At 39.0% G+C, this 12,922-nt stretch overlaps 1 protein-coding gene across 1 annotated transcript in view; it reads left to right on the top strand.

Annotated features, from left to right (window-relative positions):
* Positions 1-1,997: 1,997 nt before the first annotated feature.
* Positions 1,998-12,922, top strand: part of IL20RB (interleukin 20 receptor subunit beta) — a 31,450-nt gene continuing 20,525 nt past the window's right edge. Inside the window, 1 exon segment of the mRNA XM_036267184.1 lies at positions 1,998-2,189. Within this exon segment, the coding sequence (XP_036123077.1) occupies positions 2,150-2,189 (40 nt within the window). The 5' untranslated portion in view covers positions 1,998-2,149.

The following is a 12,922-nucleotide window of genomic DNA, read 5'->3' as shown; positions in this document are numbered from 1 at the left end:
AAACTCTAAGCTCCTCAACAGGCATTCAAAACTCTCTGGAATCCTGTTTCTATTTGCCTTTGGACCCCATTTCTTGCCACTCCAACCTTCTCCAGTTGTTGCAAACTTCTTGTTTCTAAATATACCAGGTCTGGCTAATTTTTTTCTTTTTTTTAGCATTTAATAGCCCCAAAGTCATCTCCTCCAGGAAGCCTTCTCTGATCTCTCATGCTGGGTTAGGTGTTTCTCCTTAATACTCCCTTATTCCCTTGTGAATATTTCTGTCACTTTTTTCAATATCAATTTATAGTTATTCCCATGTTCATCTTCTTCACTGGTTGGGATGTTCTTGGTTGAGGGCAGGAACTACTGAATTCTCGGATCTAGCACATAGTAGGCCCTTAGTGAATTATGTTAAATGAATAAATTATTCATTTTCCCAAGGTACATTGCAAGTAAGCTCTTAAACTGGAACCAAAATCTGTTGTACTCTAAAATTCATATTCTTTTCACTAATGCATTTGCACATATAAGTGTTTAGAATCCTTTAAAAACTGGCATTTTGGGGGGCCAAACTCCTTCATTAGGTTTTCTTCTAATATTTAAAATTGTTTTTAATTTTTCAATAATACATTCACCTAGTTCAGCAATCAAAGAGTATAAAAATATTTATAGCACCCAAAACAATTGGCAGCAGGGTCTCAAAAAGATATTTGTACATTCATGTTCATAGCAGCCTTAGTCACAATAGCTAAAATGTGGAAGCAACCCAACTGCTCATTGATGGATATATGGATGAGAAAAATGTGGTATATACATCAGTGGAAAATAATTTAGTCTTAAAAAGGAAGGAAATTTGCCCTGACTGGTATGACTCAGTGGTTAGAGCATTAGTTCATGCACCGAAGGATGTAAGGTTCAATTCCCAGTCAAGGGCATGTATCTGGGTTGCAGGTTCGATCCCCGGCCCTGGTTGGGGCATGTTCAGGAGGCAACCAATCGATGTGTCTTTCTCACATGGATGTCTCTCCCCCTTCTCCTCTTCCCTCCCTCCCTCCCACTCTCTCTAAGAATCAATGTGTGTGTGTGTGTGTGGGGGGGGATTCTGCAATGTGCCACAACATGGTTATACCTTTAGGACATTATACTAAGTGAAATAAGTCAATTACAGAAAGACAAATGCTGTATAATTCCACTTATATGAGGTACTTAGAATAGTCAAGTTAACACTAACAAAGGGTAGAATGGTAGTTGCCAGGGGCAGGGGAGAATGGGGAGTTACTGTTTAATGGACATAGAGTCTCAGTTTTACAAACTAAAGAGAGCTATGGGGCTGAGCGGTGCTGATGGTGGCACAACAATGTAAATGTATTTGATACCACTGAGCTGTATGTTTAAAAATGGTCAAGATGGTAAATTTTATGTTATGTGTATTTTACCACAATAAAAGAATTTTAAACCCAAAACAAACAAAAAAAGATACTGCAAGAAGTCTCATTTCCACTTTTCTCCATCTTCCCAGTTCCCACTTCCTCTGCCCCAAGGTAACCAGTCTTGTTAGTTTCTGTATCTCTTTCCAGGTTTCCTTTTTGCAAATGCAGGTGAATATGAAGCTATATATTCTTCTTCACCTCCTGTCTTTTTAAAAGGTAGTAACATATTTAAAAATTTTTTTCTTCTTTTTTCTGAAGTGGATATATAGTAGCAAAAAGAGCTAAACAATACCCAGTTTGAATGAACTCACAAGATAATTGATGAGAGGGTAAGTAATCCTGCCTGCTCACAACAATGGGGTTTCTAGGGATATCCAGGGTCCTCCAGGACAAACCCTGTTGTCCAGGTATCTCCCCAGGCAGATTCTCAAACTCCCCAGGGTTATTTTCTCTCTGGAACTCTCCTAGGCCACACCCCCTGATGCAATATCTGGGTTTGGGCAGAAAGGAGGGTGCTACACAGCCCGCCCCTTCTGAGCTCTCTGGGCCAGCTCCTCTTTACAATTCAGGCTGCACAACATCTCAGACATCAGCTCCAACATCTACGTTCTAAAGCAAGGATGGCTGGGATGGACAGGATGTTTCATTGTGAACGGAAACAATGTTCCAGGTCAAGCTGAGTCTGCCAAACACAAACCCTCAAGATAATTCTAGAAGAAATCTTGACAAGCCTTATCATGTGGTTTTTCTACACCTTGATTCCATGTTTGCTCATAGGTAAGTATGAATGAGAATACAGCCAGTAGATTGGGAATTGAATATCGGTTAAGAAGGTGAAAAATACTTTCCCAGAGGTTGGGGTTGCATTATATGCATAGAACATCTTAAGTCTGTTTTTATTTATTTAAAAAATTTTTTAATTGATTTTTCAGAGAGAGAGGAAGGGAGAGATAGAAACATCGATGTAAGAGAGAAACATCTATCAGCTACCTCCTGCACACCCCCTACTGGGGATCGAGCCTGAAACCTGGGCATGTGACTGGGAATTGAACCAGGACCTCTCAGTCCATGGGATGATGCTCAATCTACTGAGCCACACTGGCCGGGCTTAAGTCTGTTTTTGAAAAGGTTGCTCACTTCCTAAACCCTATCCCCACAGCCTAAAGAAAAGAAAAAGCCTGTATTCTGTTTGGAAATCTCTCCTAATGTCCACAGAACAATCTAGAAAGATAAAGCATCAAAACAAATAGTCTAAAGATTAACAGAGCTCCATGCGTTTTGTTGTTGATCTCATTATCTGGTTTTAAAAGGTGCAATATAGTTATCTCAGTCTGTGTGTGTGTCTTGGAAATGTTAACTGTAGGGACCAGAAATATAGTAAAGTGAAGATTATAACAAAATACACATGAATAAAAAGACATAATTCTCAACCTTAATATTGGTTACAAGACTTATAAAAATTGGTTATTTCTCCTGGTTACTAGGTAGATATCCATAGCATTAAAAAAAAAAAAAAAAAAATAGTTGGCTTAGGGCACTTTCCCTGCCAGTAAGATTACATAATTTTCTTGGATCTACTCCTGGATACTTGTACCTACATGCTTTATTGTTCCAAAATCACAGCTCTGTATTCTTTGATGTTTCATCATGCCAAGTCACATTTAAGAGAAATTTCTAATTTTAATTCTCCAAGGTACTGTGCATTTTGTAGTACTGGTAGGAGCCTTGAGTACTTTCTGTCTTTTTTATTTTTATTTTTAACACTGAGAAGTAATTATTCTAGTTAGTTTAAACCAGGCAACCAATCAGTGCTAAGGCGGTTTCCAAATGTTTAGAACTGGCTTAGACATCAATTTTGTGGTGTCCCTTCCTAGTTCAGAAACCTTCAAAGCTCCTGATTGCTCAGCACATGGCATTCAATCTGCTGTTTGTTTCATGATCCAGCATAGTCCTCTTTCTCACTACTCCCTGAAAACAAATATGGACCACAGGTGGCTGCTGTCTTCACAGTTGGCATATTACACCTCATTTCCTCCTCCTGGCCTTTATTGGTATAATTTTCCACCAGAAGCACCATCTCTATTTCCTTTCCCCATCCCAAACCCATCCTCCCATCATCACTCCAGATGGCTCCCTCTTCCTACAGACCCTTCCTAGTCTTCTCTCTCCTTTGACCCTGACCTCATTTACTCTACTTTGGTGGGTTCTGTTTCCTGCACTGATCTGAGGGCAGGGCTCGAGCATCTTTCCTGGTGTCCCCACAGTCTGTAGTATAGGCTAAGTGCATCGGCAGATTGGTTAGTTAGTAGATTGATTGATTAGCTGGTGGGACAAACCAGTTGCCAGGGAAACATTTCCCCATAAACCAAAAGGAGAAGATGAGGAGGCCAAATGTGAAGGGGAAAGGCCAGCATTTTTAATTTGACATTTACTTCAATGAGGCCACCCAATCTTTTAAACCTTTTACTGATAACTTCTGTTTCAAACAGACCTGGAGGTGAGTGTGTTCTTCTGACACCAGAAACTTATACAGAACAAAAAACAATGGTAGAAACCACAAGGATGTCAAAGCCAGAAAGACCTGTATGTGGGTTTTGCCTTGCTAGCTCAGTGACTGTATCACATAACTTCAGTTTCTGTATCTGTGAAACGGTCAAAATAGCCACCTTGAGGTTGGGAAGGGTTAAATGAGATAATGCAAGCAAAAGCACTTTGAAGATGCCAATGTGTGCCCTCCCCCCACACCTCCCACTGCACACCATGTTCGTTATTATATGTTGGCTATGTTAACAAATGGTGGTGTCAGCAGATAATTGCTTAGCTGAGGTTGCCTTTATGCAGTTTTGACTATTTCCTCTGGACTGTGATGAATTCTGCAAATTCTAAATGAACTTCTATTAGTTACTTTAGATCCTTGGACAGATGAGTAGAGTTCTTGCTTTCTTTTGTAGAATTAATTTGCTTTGCCCTGATCCTTCCAAATAATAGTGTGTGATTCAGAAAACTGATCCCCACTACCAATAATAATAAGAACAATGACAATCACAACCATCATTTCTGTGCTCTTAGATTAGCAAAATGTTCTCTTGCCATCTCACACCAATCCTGCAAGGTAAGTGCTGTTACCCCCATTTTTCACACTATGAAACAGAGTCTCAGAGAGGTTTAATTATTTGCTCAATTATATATACCTAGTAAGTGGGAGAACTGGGATTTGAATCACACTTGGTTGGCTGCAGAGCCAGTGCCCTTTCTAATTCTGTTCAGAAGAAGCTGAGACATTGAAGTAGGTCAGAGAGAGAGGGAAGAGGGACAAAGTAAAGGGAATAAAGAAGATGGTGTTAACTTTTCTGATGCATTTTCCATAATGGCTGTTGGAAATAAAGGTGGCAGAAGAGGTCCCAAACGAGACAGGGAGGAGATTTCTGCCTGTGAAGTTTCTCCAGGGGCTTTGTGGTAGACAACCTTTATCACTGACTTAGGGTTTTAGGAAATAGATGTTCAGCATAAACCTCAGGAACAGCAGAGATGTCTGATTTAAGATGGATAAGGTTTAGAAAAAAAAAAGTCAGGCCAAGGCTAATTTCACAAAAGGAACCAAGACTTGGTTCACTTGTTTAGTTTTCAATTATTCTGCATTTCTGAGCTCCTCCTATGTGCTGGGTTCTGGGCTAGGTGCTGGTTAGAGGTGAACAAAACAGTCCCTTGTCTTCAGGGAACATAAGAGCCTGCTGGAAAACACACTTAATTAAGTCTTTGGCATTTTGGGGTTTACTATTCAGTTTTAAATATTCTTTGGCCACCAGAAGCTAGGTCTGGATTAGTGGTTTCTTAGTCTCAAATGTATATTGGAATCATCTGGAGAGATTTTAAAACTACAAATGCCAGAATTTCACAGCCGGAGAGTCTGACTTAATTAATCTAGGGTACTGCCTGCGTGTTGGGAGTGCTCAAAAAAGCATAGAGGCCTAAATGCAACCAGTATCCTGAACTGGATCCTGGAACAGAAAAAGTATATTAGTAGAAAAATTGGCAAAATTTATATAAAGTTTTGAGTAATGTACCAATGTTGGTTTCAAGGTTAACACTGTCAGTATAAAGACATATTGACATCATGTTCTCCCTGTGAGTATATGCCAAAAATGTATAACCTCAATCAAATCATGTAAAAACATCAGACAAACCCAAACTAAGGAATATTCTACAGAACAATTGGCCAGTACTCTTAAAAAATGTCAAGGTCATAAAACACTAAGAAAGACTGAGAACAGATTAGAAGCGATTAACTAGACATGACAACAAACTGTGGGATCCTAGATTAATTCCTGGGTGGGTGGGGGGCATTAGGGGAAAAACTGATGAAATTCAAATAAATACTGAAGTTTAATTTTCATAGTTGTATTATGGTTACATACATATGGAAGGCTGAGTGAAGGGTATTATGTATTATTAATCCTCTATATACAAGTCCAGGGATTTGCAGTGGAGAAAGAAGTAATTTATTTTTATAGGATTGGCCAATCGGTACTATAGGTGAGCTCCTGCTTTTATTTATTTATTTAATATTTTTTCTTTATTAATTTGAGAGAGAGAGAGGAAGGGAGAGGGAGAGAGAAACAGAAACATTAATGAGAGAAAAAATCAACTGGTTGCCTCCTGCATGTCCCCCACTGGGGATTGGGCCCACAACCTGGGCATGTGCCCTGACCTGGAATCAAACCAGCGACCTCTTGGTACATGGATTGATGCACAACCACTGAGCCACACTGGCCGGGCTTTTTAAAATTTTTTATTTGAGTTCCTGCTCTTAAAGATCCAACTCCCGATTGGTATGTAAATTATGGATTGCATAGGGCAAAATCACAAGACACTGTGAGTTAGAGGTTTCAGTCCTGTTAAGAGGTGATTGGTTGAAGATGACGTAAGGGTAATACATTATTTCTTTAGTCTTGAAGACATCTCTGAGCTCTGCTTCAGGGTCCCTCTGTCAGGTTTCATGGAAAAGTAGCCAAGGGGTTCATTCTACCTTATGGCTCAGAAGTTGTAACATAACTTAGGTCAAGATGTTATCTTTAGCCTGTCCGAGATTCAAACCTTGTGACCATTGGTCAGGTCCAGACTACTGTCTTCTGCTGCTTCAGGGTTAATGATTATCATGGGGAAAGGCATGTAGAAAGAAGAAAAGAAAAAAAGAGATTTCTAAAGCTATAGTCATAAATCAAATCATAATCACGAAGGCTCTTGATTAAATATGAAAGTTTTTTGTACTATTTTTGCTACTCTTCTGTAAGTCTGAAATTATTTTATTTTATTTAAAAAATTTTTTTCTGTATTGATTTTTAGAGAGAGAAGAAGGGAGAGGGAGAGAGAGAAACATTGATGAGAGAGAACATCGATTGTCTGCCTCCTGCATGCCCCCCACTGGGGTTTGGGCCCACAACCTGGGCATATGTCCTGACTGGGAATCGAACCAGTGACCTCTGGGTGCATGCGTCGATGCTCAACCTCTGATTCTCACCGACCAAGCAGTCTGAAATTATTTTAAAATAAAATTGAACAACAAACAACCTCCCCAGTAGTTCTAGTGGGCAGCCAAGAATGATGAAAACCACCATGTAGTCCCTAGACCAGTGCTTTTCAAGGTTTAATATGCATATGAAATTACCTGGGGACTCTTGTTAAAATGCAGATTCTAGTTCAATATGAAACTGGACACAATGGGTTCAAGGCTGCCTGTCACTGCTTGAGCCAAATTAAGCAGAGACAGAGTTGAATCAAATATGAACATTTGTTCCAATAATGCCGGCAGTATAGAGAGAGCAGCAAGTCATCCTGTAAATTCTGCTCTAATACTTCCTATTAGTTGGCTGGTTATATAGAGATAAGTAAGAAAGGGGCTGCATGCAAGGGGTAGGGTAAGGGGGACAGGGTAAAGGCTGCAGGGCCTGTGGTGGTCCCTGTGTCTCCTTCCAGGATCTTGAAGTCCAATAACAAGGTAGTTAATTTTCTATGGTGTTAAAACAGCTCTGCCTGTTCCTGGAACCAGAGAATGGTCAGCATTCCTGAAGCAAACTTCTGGAGGGGGCGTCAGGGTTCAGGCACAGCAACCAAATCAAAGTGTTTCCTGTCCTTTATTTGTTCTCAGAATGTATTTTCTTTTCTGAATAATGGACCATCCAGGCTCTGAGGCATCTTATCTTCTTTACAGCCCTGTGTGTCTTCTTGCAGCACATCCTCCAGTTTCCCAGGGTTTCTAAGAAAATCACTTACCCATAGTTAGTAAGGTGAATAATCACTCAACAACTGTGGTCCTATTCTTATTACATGCCCTTCCCCCTATCAAATAGGGTGTAGGGTGCAGCTTCAGAGCCTGTATTTCTAATAAGCTCCTGGGGAAAGTGATGTTGCTGATCCTAAGACCATACTTTAAAATCATGAAGTAATCTATCACTTTTCTGTGACATGAGTTTGTTTGCATACCTTTTGAAGCCGAGATGTGGGCACGAGTTACTCAGGTGGTGAGTGATGCCAACAGCCTGCTTAGCAGCCAAGTTCTAGGTCAGCATTGTCCTTTTCTTCTGATGATGATATGCAAGGTAATTCTCTTGAAATAATTTAATATGTTTGAGGGAGAAATTTTAAGGCATAGTGTCAGTTCATAGAGCCAATATCCTCTGAAGTGCAAGGCCCATGTAGTGGGGAGAATAATGGTTTCCCAGACATGTGCACACTCTAATCCCATGGGAGGTAAAAGAGATTTTAAGGCTGTGATTAACGTTATGGGACCTTGAGATTGGGAGATTACCCTGGATTATCAGGGTGGGTCCAAGCTAGCCACACGAGTCATTAAAACCTGAGAACCTTTCCTGGATGCAGTGACAGAGAGAGATAGAAGGACAGAAGAAGAGGCAGGAGAAATCTCAAGAATGAAATATAATCAGCCAACTATTGCTGGCTTTGAAGATGGAGGAAGGGGCCAGGAACAAGGAATGCAGGTGTCCACTAGAAACTGAGAATGTCAAAGAAACAGGAGACAGATTCTTTCCTAGAGTATCCAGAAGGAACACAGTCCTACCAAATACCTTGATTTTAGCCCAGTGAGACCAGTGTCAGACTTCTCACCTAAAAAACTGTAAGATAATAATCTGTGTTGTTTTAAGATGTTAAATTTGTAGTAATTTGTTACAATAGCAATGGAAAACTAAAAGAGAAGGAGAGGGAGAGGGAGGGGGAGAAAGAGAGAGAGAGAGAGAGAGAGAGAGAGAGAGAGAGAGAGAGAGAGAGGTGTGTGTGTCACTGTTGTGAATGCAGCTTTATGCAAAAGATCTTGCTTAGCTGGTTTTGCATGGGCAAAACTAAAATTCTGAGCACCAGAATCTTAATAGTCAGGTCACAGTCGCCCAGTTCAAGTTTCTATTGGAAATACCACAAAAGAGCCTCCATCCAGTGGGCCTTTTTGAGATACCTGCTAGAATGAGAATAATACAATTCTCTATAGTAACAAAAGCATAAACATTCACAAGGAACAAAAAGATTATACGGGGGTTTTAGTATCACTCTCTAGCTCTGGTGAGAATCCTCATCAAGTGTGGCTGAGGAAATAGGTCTAGAATTTGCACACTCCTCACTGTGGCCAATATGTTTTCCTGTTTGCACTTCAAGCTTTCTCTCCTCTTTCCCCTCGAGTATATTTTTTGTTTTCACATTTGACATTTTCTTTTTTTAACATATACGGTATTTATTTATTTATTTATTTATTTATTTATTTATTTATTTTTTTATCCTTACTTGAGGACATTTTCCCATTTTTTGTTCAGGTAGAGTGGGAGGGAGAGAGAGGAACAGAGAGAGAGAGAGAGAAACATCGATGTGAAAGGAACACATCGAGTGGCTGCCACCCGCACAACCGACCAGGGCCGGGGACAAACTGCAACCGAGGTACATGCCCTTAGCGGGAACCGAACCCAGGTCTCTCAGGACCGCAGGCCGATGCTCTAACCGCTGAATCAAACCGGCCAGGGCACATTTGACATTTTCATTCGGTAGTCTTTATTAATTGGTTTCTTCGGAGATTTGACTTCAATAGATATTGCTCCTTGCTGATCGATGACATTTCATATTAATGAGATTGCTGTGTGGATAACAAAGTTTTCTGTTTGTCCCTTTGTGTTCTCAAGACCACAACCAGCCTTCTCTAACAACTGAAGGGAATTTTAAAACTTTCTGTAGGTAGAGTCATTTTCAGCTTGAAGTCTGAGCTGAAATATACTTCTCATCTTCTAGAGTCATTTCCTATTTAGTAATATTGGAATACTCTATACAAATAGCATAATGATATTGAAGATGTTGCCTGTAGGGCTCACAAAGAAACAGAAGTTTTCATTTTATCACAGGGATGAGACTATTTTTCTCATAATGAATTTAGATGGGAAACTTCATAGGTAGGAGAAGTGGGTCACACATGCAAATTATTGCATTAATATACTGGAGCATCTTAAAAGTTGGGACATCCCTTGTTATTTTTCCCAGTGTGCACCCTCATAAAGAAAAATATACCTAGTAATTCAACATCAAAGTATGTTGCTTAAAGCCTTGATGAGTGTCCTACTCATCAGTTCCCCCTTCCCAGACAGGTCCCCCTCACTGATTTAATTGACTGGACCTAAATGTAGAACTTTACATTTTTTTCCTAGGTACACTTTATCCTGTTGGAGTTTATACCATATTTTAAAATATAATAAGAATTAATGCTATTTTTTTTAGGTGTGATGACATTATGGTTGTATTTTTTAATTAAAATTTTAATTGAGGTAATTCTAGATTCACACACAATTATAAGAAATATTACAAAGAACCCAGCTTTTCCCAATGGTGTTTTGCCAAACAATAGTATAATATCATAACCAGGGTATTGACATCATTAATTGAATCCATCCATTTTACTCACATTGCCCCAGTTTTACTTGCACTCATTTGTGTGTGTGTATGTGTGTGCCGATATGTGTGTTTGTGTAGGTCTGTGTACTTAGTCAAGACACTCAACAGTTCCAACATCACAACAGTATTTCCTGTTACCATTTTATAACTATACTTATCTCCCTCCTACTTTCCCCCCTCTTTCTAACCCCTGGCAACCACTAATCTGTTCTTCATTTTCAAAATTCTGTCATTTCAAAAATGTTATATAATTATTACACAGTCTGCAACCTTTGGGATTGCCTTTTTTTACTTACCATAATTCCCTGAAGATTCATCCAATTGTTTTGTGTATAAGTACTTTGTTCCTTTTTATTGCTGAGTACTATTCCATGGATGGATGTACCACAGTTTGTTTAACCATTCACCTGTTGAAGGACATCTGGTCTGATTCCAGTTTGCCTATGGTCATTCGTGTGATGTAAATTTGCACTGGGTAAATGCCGAAGAGTATAATTCTGGGTAATATAGTAATTACAAGTTTAGTTTTATAAGAAACTGTCTAATTATTTTCCAGAGTGGCAGTACCATTTAGGATTCCAACCAGCAATGTATGAGTGATTCACTTTCTCTGCATCCTCACCAGGATTTGGTTTTGTCATTTTTTGTTGTTGTTGTTGTTAATCCTCATCTGGGGGATTTTCCATTGATTTTTAAATAAAAATCCTCATTTGAGGATATTTTTCCACTTATCTTCAGATAGAGAGAGAGAGAGAGAAACATTGATGTGAGAGAGACACATTGACTGGTTGCCTCCCACAAAGTCACAACTAAGGCTGGGGACCAAACCACAACCCAGGCACGTGCCCTTGACTGGAACTGAACCCATGATACTTCGGTCTGTGGGTTGTCGCTCCAACCACTGAGCCAAACTGGCCAGGGCTCCATTGATTTTTTTAGAGAGAATGGAAGGGAGGGAGGGAGGGAGAGAAAGAGAGACAGAGAGACAGAGAGACAGAGAGAGACAGAGAGAGAGAGAGAAACATTGATGTGAGAAAGACACATCAATTGGTTGCCTCCTGAACAACCCCGACCAGAACCGGGGATCAAACCTGCAATCCAGGTATGTGCTCTTGAAGGGAATCAAATCCAAGACCCTTCAGTCCTTCAGATGATGCTCTAACTGCTAAGCCAAACCGTCCAGGGTGGTTTTGTCATTTTAAAAAATTTTAGACATTATGATACCTGTGTAGTACTATCTCACTGTGGTATTAATTTGCATTTCTCTAATACCTAATGTGTTTATTCACAATCTGTATGTGCTCTTTGGTGAAGTGTCTCTTCATGTCTTTTGCCCATCTTCTAATTGAAGTGTTTGCATTTCTACTGTTGTAGTTTTTAGAAAAAATTTTGGTGGTTGTTGTTTTTTTTTAATTTTTGTGCAAAGAATTTTTTTAATATATCTTTATTGTTGAAAGTATTACAAATGTCCCTCCTTCCCCCACTCCCGCCTATGGACGTTCCCTTCCCTGTTCTCGCATTCCTCAACCTTCACCACATAGTTGTCTGTGTCCATTGGTTATGCCTATATGCACATAAGTTCTTTGATTTTTCTCTTCTCATCCCCTCCACTGTTAGTAGTGCTTTATGTATTTAGATTGGAGTCCTTTATGATATGTATAGTTAGCAAATATTTTCTCCCATTTTGTATTTTGTCTTCTCTTTCTCTTAACAGTAACAGGGTCCTTTGCAGAGAAAAATATTTTAATTTTGATGATATCCAATTATAATATTTTCTTTTATGGATCATGCTTTCAGGTCAAGTCTAAGAACTCTTTGCCTAACCCTGAAGATTTTTTCCTAAAAATTTTTGAGTTTTAAATTAAGTCTATGATCCATTGTGAGTTAATTTTTGCATAAGGTATGAGCTTAAGCTTGAGGTTAATTTTTTTTTTTTTTTTACTGCTGATGTCCAATTGCTCTAGTATTACTTGCTGAAAAGGCTATCCTTCCTCCATGGAACTGCTTTTGTACCTTTGCCAGAAATCAATTGAGTATATTTGTGTGGCTCTATTTCTGAGATCTCTGTTCTGTTCCATAGATCTATCTATTGTTTTGCCAATACCAAACAAACTTAATTAAGTAAGTGTTAGAAATGGGTAGATTGATTCCTCCTACTTTATTCTTTTTCAAATTGTTTTAGTTATTCTAGTTTCTTTGCCTTTTAAAAAAATAAATTTTAGGAAAAGTGTGTCTATATCTACAGAAAAAAAACCTTGCTGAACTTTTGATAGAAGTTGTGTTAAGCCTGTGTATTAATTTGGGGAGAATTACCATTTTGACGATGTTGAATTTTTCAATCCATGAACACAGTAAGTCTCTCCATTTATTTAGATATTCTTTACTCTCTCCCACCAGCATTGTGGAGTTCACCCTATACAAATCCTAAATAGGTTTTGTTAGATTTTCACTTAAATATTTCCTTTATTCTTTTTTGAAGTAGTTATAAATAGTACCGTTGACCTTCCATATCCATGGATTCAACCAACCACAGATAAAAAATATTTGAAAATGTCCCTGGCTAGGTAGCTCAG

This window comes from Molossus molossus, unplaced genomic scaffold, assembly GCF_014108415.1.
Source record: "Molossus molossus isolate mMolMol1 unplaced genomic scaffold, mMolMol1.p scaffold_m16_p_18, whole genome shotgun sequence".
NCBI lineage: Eukaryota > Metazoa > Chordata > Mammalia > Chiroptera > Molossidae > Molossus > Molossus molossus.
Note: the sequence above shows the minus strand (reverse complement) of the source record. Positions and strands in the feature narration are given on the sequence as shown.